Below are 8758 nucleotides of genomic sequence, written 5' to 3' on the forward strand. Positions count from 1 at the left end.
AAGTTATGAATTTTTTAATGAATTTTGCATATTTTGCTTAGAGTAGAAAAATGGTCAATTTTGGAATATTTTTCTGATAAAACTAATATTTAAAAAAAAAAATTATTAACATTTTTAGAATGTCTGGAATCTTCTAAATCGTTCGGTACTACTGGAAAAGCCGTAGGTCTTAAGGTTTTCAAGTTATTAATTTTTTAATGAATTTTGCATATTTTGCTTACAGTAGAAAAATGGTCAATTTTGGAATTTTTTTCTGAAAAAACTAAAATTTTAAGAAAATTTTCTTTAACATTTTTAGAATGTCTGGAATCTTCTAAATCGTTTGGTGCCACTGGACAAGCCGTAGGTCTTAAGGTTTTCAAGTTATGAATTTTTTAAATGAATTTTGCATATTTTGCTTACAGTAGAAAAATGGTCAATTTTGGAATTTTTTTCTGAACAAACTAATATTTCTAAAAAATTTTCTTTAACATTTTTAGAATATCTGGAACCTTCTGAATTATTTGGTACCACTGGAAAAGCCGTAGGTCTTAAGGTTTTCAAGTTATGAATTTTTTAATGAATTCTGCATATTTTGCTTAGAGTAGAAAAATGGTCAATTTTGACTTTTTTCCCGGAAAAAATAAAAATTTTCAAAAATGTTCTTTAACGTTTTTAAAATATATGGAACCTTCTGAATCGTTTGGTACCACTGGAATAATCGTATCTCCTATAGTTTCCAAGATACGGCATTTTGAACATTTCCTAATTAATTATACATATTTGTCTTACAGTCCAAAAATGGACAATTTTGAAATTTTTTCCTGAAAAAACTAATCGTTTTCAAAAATTTTTTTTAACATTTTTTAAATACCTAAGGCGTTTGGTACTATTGAAATACCCGTATGTGGCATAGTTTCCAAACTACCGATTTTCAAAGTTTTTTAATAAAATTTACATATTCCAAAAATGGCTAATTTTGAACATTTTTCCTGGAAAAACTAATACTTTTCAAAAATTTTCTTTGACATTTTCAGAATATTTGAAATCCTCTTAATCATTTGGTACCATTAAAACCGTCGTACGACTTACAGTTCCTTAGCTATGAATTTTCAAAACTTCCTAATAAATTATGCATAGTCCGAAAATGGTCAACTTCGGAATTTTTTCCAGAGAAAACTATTACATCTCAAACATTTTCTTTTACATTAGTAAAATGTTTGGAACCTCCTGAATCGTTTGGTACCACCGGAAAAGCCGTACCTCCCACAGGTTCCGAGCTACAACCCCTCAAAATTTCAACATTATTTTATTAAAAAAAAAACTTTGAGGCCCTGTAGCCTTCACCTCGTCCATCCTACAAATTCACATGCCCAAAGTAATTTCTAGGAAATTAAATTTTCTTTATTTCAGGTACCCTACGTGTCTCCTACAACCCCTACAGCTCGATGATCGCCGGTGGAAAACCGACCCCGTCATCCTCCACCAACACCTGCTACAGTCAAGTGCCGGAGGAGATGCTCATGCGCCACTGCGAGTTACGTCAATTGTCCTCCTGACATAAGGCGAGTGCCCCCGGTAACGGCGCGAGCGGACTCGCGTGCGAGCAAACCAAGTTGACGCAACGCAGGACCTGGATTTAGGGTTCGGGAACCTCACGGGAACCCCGGCTGAGTGTGAAGCCCCGTGAGGAGGACATTATCGAGGAGGAGAGTAAGGTTTAGGCTGAAGTGGAGTTTGTATACACCCATAGAATAATATTGAGGGGGTATACACCCAAAACTGTTATTGGAACTCGTTTTGTTGAATGTTCTCTCGCTGTTTCAATGCTTGATCTGAAGCGACGTTTCTGCCCTAGAATTCGTCTTCAAGGATTGGTGTTCCTACTGACTGACGTGTGGAAAAATTATGAAAATATCGCGAGTGGTTCTCGAGTTATGTACGAATAAAAGATTTGTTGTGTGGTTGGACTTTGGGTGATTGAGTGCTCTAGAATAGGAGTAGGTTTGTTACAAAAAGGGTTTTATTATGAAATTGTTCTGTAAAATGTAAGATGTAGTATTTTCTGAAAAAATTATTAAAATGCATGCAATGGAAATCAAGATATTGACGTTTTTCTTATTGGGGTACCTGCAAGGGAGGTAAAATCATTTGTCTCTTATTGGCGAGTAAATATCTTGAGTTCTCGTGGCTAGAATTTTCTGATTATTGATTTTTTGGATATATTAAGGCTTTTCAAGTATTTTCTGAAAAAATCAATAAAATCCAATAATTAGAAATCAAGATATTGATATTTTTCTTACTGGAGTGTCTAAAAGAGATAAAATAGTTTGTCTCCCATTAGCAAGTGAATATCTTGAGTTCTCTTGGCTAGAATTTCGTGATTATTGATTTTTTAGATATACTAAGGCGTTTCGAGTATTTTCTAAAAAAATCAATAAAATTCAATAATTAGAAATCAAGATATTAATATTTTTCTTTCTGGAGTGCCTGGAAAAGATAAAATAATTTGTCTCTTATTGGCAAGTGAATATCTTGAGTTCTAGTAGTTAGAATTTTATAATTATTGATTTTTAAGATACCTCAGAGTTTTTTGAGTGTTTTCTGAAAAAATCAATAAAATCCGTCTACTAGAAGTCAAGCTATTAAAATTCTTAGTCCAGGAGTGCCTGGAAGAAATAAAATAATTTGTCTCTTATTGGCGAGTGAATATCTTGAGTTTTCGTGGCTAGAATTTTCTGATTATTGATTTTTTGGATATATTGAGGCTTTTCAAGTATTTTCTGAAAAAATCAATAAAATCCAATAATTAGAAATCAAGATATTGATATTTTTCTTTCTGGAGTGTCTAAAAGAGATAAAATAGTTTGTCTCCCATTAGCAAGTGAATATCTTGAGTTCTCTTGGCTAGAATTTCGTGATTATTGATTTTTTAGATATACTAAGGCGTTTCAAGTATTTTCTAAAAAAATCAATAAAATTCAATGATTAGAAATCAAGATATTAATATTTTTCTTTCTGGAGTGCCTGGAAAAGATAAAATAATTTGTCTCTTATTGGCAAGTGAATATCTTGAGTTTTCGTGGCTAGAATTCTGTAATTATTGATTTTTTGGATATACTGAGGCTTTTCAAGTACTTTCTGAAAAAATCAATAAAAACCAATAATTATAAATCAAGATATTAATATTTTTCTTTCTCGAGTGTCTGGAAGAGGTAAAAAAATTGTCTCTTATTAGCGAATGAATATCTTGAGTTGTCGTGGCTAGAATTTTGTGATTGTTGATTTTTTTGATATATTGAGGCTTTCTTAGTGTTTTTTGAAATAATCAATTAAATCCATTAACTAAAAATCAAGATATTGACGTTTTTCTTATTGGTGTACCTGCAAGAGGTAAAATAATTTGTCTCTTAATGGCAAGTGAATATCTTGAGTTCTCGTAGCTAGAATTTCGTGATTATTGATTTTTTTGATATATTGAGGCTCTCCAAGTCAATTCTAAAAAAATCAATTAAATCCATGGACTAGAAATCAAGATATTAATATTTATCGAAGTGGAGTGACTGTAAGAAATAAAATAATTTTTCTCTTGTTGGCAAGTGAATATCTTGAGTTTTTGTGATTAGAATTTTGTAATTATTGATTTTTTGGACATAACGAGGCTTTTCAAGTACTTTCTGAAAAAATCAATAAAAGCCAATAATTATAAATCAAGATATTAATATTTTTCTTTCTGGAGTGCCTGGAAGAGATACAATAATTTGTCTTTTATTGGCAAGTAAATATCTTGAGTTCTAGCCGATAGAATTTTGTAATTATTAATACTAGAGATATATTAAGGCTCTTCAAGTATTTTCTTAAAAAATCAATTAAATCCATGGACTAAAAATCAAGATATTGATATTTTTCTCACTGGTGTACCTGCAAGAAAGATAAAATAATTTGACTCTTATTGGCGAGTGAATATCTTCAGTTTCCGTGGCTAGAATTTCGTAATTATTGATTTTTTAGATATATTGAGGCTTTCCAAGTCAACTCTAAAAAAATCAATTAAATCCATGAACTAAAAATCAAGATATTGATATTTTTCTCACTAGAGTACCTGGAAGAGATACAATAATTTGTCTTTTATTGGCAAGTAAATATCTTAAGTTCTAGCCAATAGAATTTTGTAATTATTAATACTAGAGATATATTAAGGCTCTTCAAGTATTTTCTAAAAAATCAATTAAATCCATGGACTAAAAATCAATATATTGATATTTTTCTCACTGGAGTGCCTGGAAAAGATAGAAAAATTTGTCTCTTATTGGCATATGAATATCTTGAGTTTTCGTGGCTAGAATTTTAAAATTATTGATTTTTTGAATATATTGAGGCTTTCTAAGTATTTTCTAAAAAAATCAATAAAATCTAATAGTTATAAATCAAGATATTGATATTTTTCTCACTGGAGTACCTCGAAGAGGTAAAATAATTTGTCTCTTATTGGCAAGTGAATATCTTGAGTTGTCGTGGCTAGAATTTCGCGATTATTGATTTTTAGATATATTGAGGCGTTTTAAGTATTTTCTGGAAAAATCAATAAAATCCAATAATTAGAAATCAAGATATTCACATTTTTCTCACTAGAATGCCTGGACAAGGCAGTTCTAATGGTTAGAATTTTGTAAATATTGATTTCTAAGGTACCTTAGGGTTTCTCAAGTACTTTATGAGGAAATCAATTAAATCCATTGACTAGAAATCAAGATATTGACATTTATCAAAGTGGAGTGACTGCAAGGAATAAAATAATTTTTCTCTTGTTGGCAAGTGAATATCTTGAGTTTATTTAATTTAATTATTGATTTTTTGAATATATTGAGGCTTTTTTAGTATTCTTGAAAAAAATAAATAAAATTCATACACCAAAAATTAAAATATTTATATTTCTCTCATTAGAGTACCTGGAAGAGGTAAAATAATTTGTTTCTTATTAGCCTGTAAATATCTTGATTTTTAGTAATTAAAATTTTGTAATTATTGATTTTCAAAGTACCTGAGGGCCTTTCAAGTATTTCGTGAAAAAATCAATTAAATCCATCAACTAGAAATCAAGATATTCATATTTTCCTCACTAGAGTGCCTGTAAGAAACAGAATAATTTGTCTCCTATTGGCAAGTAAATATCTTGAGTTCTAGTAGTTGAAATTTTGTAATTATTGATTTTTTGGAAATATTAAGGGGTTTTAATTATTTTTTAGAAAAATCAATGAAATCTATTAACTAGAACTCAAGAAATTCACATTTTTCTTATTAGAATTCCTGGAAGAGGTAAAATAATTTGTCTCTTATTGGCATTTAAATATCTTGAGTTCTAGTAATTAGAATTTTATAATTATTGATTTCTAAGGTACCTTAGGGCTGTTCAAGTATTTCGTGAAAAAATCAATTAAATCCATTTACTAGAAATCAAGATATTCACATTTTTCTCATTAGAGTGCCTGGAAGAGCTAAAATAATTTGTCTCCTATTGGCAATTAAATATCTTGAGTTCTAGTAATTAGAATTTTATAATTATTGATTTCTAAGGTACCTTAGGGCTGTTCAAGTATTTCGTGAAAAAATCAATTAAATCCATCTACTAGAAATCAAGATATTGAAATTCTTAGTCCAGGAGTGCCTGGAAGAAATAAAATAATCTGTCTCTTATTGGCAATTAAATATCTTGAGTTCTAGTAATTAGAATTTCATAATTATTGATTTCGAAGGTATCTTAGGGCTGTTCAAGTATTTCGTGAAAAAATCAATTAAATCCATTTACTAGAAATCAAGATATTGAAATTCTTAGTCCAGGAGTGCCTGGAAAAAACAAAATAATTTGTCTCTTATTAACAAGTCAATATCTCGAGTATTACTCGAACTATTGAGTTCTAGGATATTCCAAAGTCTACTTTCTTCCTTATTTCAATAAATTACCCAACAAACTACTAGTCACTAGTGACCAATCATAAATAAACTTTTACCTAAACATAACCTTGTAATTATGTACATAATAGAGTCACAAGTAAGTGTGCGCACTCGAGAACAGAGTTTACCATACCTGTATAGTAGTGACGTCACAAAGTACAATTAGGGTTTAGGGCAATTGATGTTTTCCGATCAAATTTTTATTTTTTAGGTTATAAAGCAGGGAAAACGTAAACGCTTTAATAGTGTAACTCGTACATGTGTAAATTCCTGTTTATTAGGGCAAGTAGAGTTTACCAATAATTTAGTACAATTTTTATATGCAAATAGTACAACAAGAATTTGTACTAATTCATTTTTGGACGCAAGTAAACTGATCCATATCAATGCGGTTGATTCCTATGATGACCATTTAATCATGACCAATCATGTGATGTTAATATATAACCTAAGAATTCTTATGTATATTGTATATATTAATTAATTAATTAAATTGCACAGCGTTACTTAACCTAATGGGGGGAGGGGGAGGAGTCACTTATGAAAATTTATTTTTTTAGTCGGTTTACAGTACATAAAACGCCTGTTTTGCTTATGTATTATTATTTAGTGTAATTATGTAATTATCAAAGGAATATATGTGAAATAAACGTGAATTGACTTATCATTGATTTATCCCCTATCGACATCTGTTGGAGACGACCCGAACTAAATAATCGATCTAGGATTGCATCGATTCATATAGTAAGTAGAACCCTCTAGGGTGTAAATGTCTAATTAATATTGACCCGGTTATATCGAGGTATGAGTAGGAGTCTGTAATTGATGACTCAATAAGGTTTATTGAAAGAGTTTATGTGTTTACCGTTTTAAGGGCTAATTTTGGGGGATGAATGAAAATGTATGTAGAGGGGGTGAATGGAGCAGATTCCTTGATTGCCGACTGTCTTTTTATGAAATTTAATTTAGTTTGACTGTTAATGAAACTTTGGAATTTTTTCCTGGGAAAACTTATGACTTTCAAATGTTTTTTTTAACGTTTTTGAAATGCTTGGAGCCTTCTGAAGCGTCTGGTACCACTGGATTAATCGTACCTCTTATAGTTTCCAAGTTATGAATTTTTGAAGTTTCTTAATAAATTTTGCATATATAGTAGAAAAATGGTCAATTTTGGAATTTTTTTTTCAAAAAAATAAACATTTTCAAAATTTTTTTTTTACGTTTTTGGAATGTTTGGAACTTTCTGAATCGTTTGGTGCCACTGGAAAACCTGTAGGTTGACAAGTTTCCAAGTTATGAATTTTTTAATAAATTTTGCATATTTTGCTTACAGTAGAAAAATGGTCAATTTTGGAATTTTTTTCTAAAAAAAATAATAACTTTCAAAAATTTTCTTTAACGTTTTTAGAATGTTTGAAACCTTCTAATCGTTTGGTACCACTGGATTAATCGTACCTCTTATAGTTTCTAAGTTATGAATTTTTGAAGTTTCTTAATAAATTTTGCATATATAGTAGAAAACTGGTCAACTTTGAAATTTTTTTTTGAAAAAAATAATAATTTTCAAAAATTTTCTTTAACGTTTTTGGAATGCTTGGAACCTTCTGAATCGTTTGGTACCACTGGAAAAGCCGTAGGTCTCAAAGTTTCTTAAAATTCATAAAATTTTGCTTACAGTAGAAAAATGCTCAATTTTGAAATTTTTTTATAAAAAAAATTATAATTTTCAGAAATTTTCTTTAACCTTTTTGGAATGCTTGGAACCTTCTAAATCGTTTGGTACCACTGAAAAAGCCGTAGGTCATATAGTTTCCAAGTTATGATTTTTTTAATAAATTTTGCATATTTTGCTTCCAGTAGAAAAATGGTCAATTTTGGAATTCTTTTCTGAAAAAAATAATAATTTTCAAAAATTTTCTTTTACGTTTTTGGAATGTTTGGAACCTTCTGAATCGTTTGGTACCACTGGAAAAGCCGTAGGTCTTAAAGTTTCCAAGTTATAAATTTTTTTTAATAAATTTTGCATATTTTGCCTACAATAGAAAAATGGTCAAATTTAGAATTTTTTCCTAAAAAAATAATAATTTTCAAAAATTTTCTTTAACGTTTTTCGAATGTTTGGAACCTTCTAAATCGTTCGGTACTACTGGAAAAGCCGTAGGTCTTAAGGTTTTCATATTATGAATTTTTTAATGAATTCTGCATATTTTGCTTAGAGTAGAAAAATGGTCAATTTTGGAATTTTTTTCTGAAAAAATAATAATTTTCAAAAAATTTCTTTTAACATTTTTAGAATGTCTGAAACCTTCTGAATCGTTTGGTACTACTGGAAAAGTCGTAGGTCTTAAGGTTTTTAAGTTATGAATTTTTTAATGAATTTTGCATATTTTGCTTACAGTAGAAAAATGGTCAACTTTGGAATTTTTTTCTGAAAAAACTAATATTTAAAAAAAAAATTCTTTACCATATTTGGAATGTCTGGAATCTTCTGAATCGTTTGGTACCACTGGAAAAACCGTAGGTGTTAAGGTTTTCAAGTTATGAATTTTTTAATGAATTTTGCATATTTTGCTTACAGTAGAAAAATGGTCAATTTTGGAATTATTTTCTGAAAAAACTAATACTTTAAAAAAATTTTCTTTAACATTTTTAGAATGTCTGGAATCTTCTGAATCGTTTGGTACCACTGAAAAAGCCGTAGGTCTTAAGGTCGTCAAGTTATGAATTTTTTAATGAATTTTGCATATTTTGCTTACAGTAGAAAAATGGTCAATTTTGGAATTTTTTTCTGAAAAAACTAATATTTAAAAAAAAAATTCTTTACCAT

At 29.3% G+C, this 8758-nt stretch overlaps 1 protein-coding gene across 3 annotated transcripts in view; it reads left to right on the top strand.

Annotated features, from left to right (window-relative positions):
• Window positions 1–6587, top strand: part of LOC126747900 (tachykinin-like peptides receptor 99D) — a 161958-nt gene extending 155371 nt beyond the window's left edge. For 2 of the 3 annotated variants that reach the window (XM_050456869.1, XM_050456871.1), the window contains exon 9: window positions 1393–6587. In XM_050456869.1, the coding sequence (XP_050312826.1) occupies window positions 1393–1538 (146 nt within the window). In that variant the 3' untranslated portion in view covers window positions 1539–6587. The remainder of the gene's footprint in view (window positions 1–1392) is intronic. The other variant, XR_007664457.1, reaches the window with a different exon arrangement.
• Window positions 6588–8758: the final 2171 nt, after the last annotated feature.

Source organism: Anthonomus grandis, chromosome 20 (assembly GCF_022605725.1).
Source record: "Anthonomus grandis grandis chromosome 20, icAntGran1.3, whole genome shotgun sequence".
Lineage (NCBI taxonomy): Eukaryota > Metazoa > Arthropoda > Insecta > Coleoptera > Curculionidae > Anthonomus > Anthonomus grandis.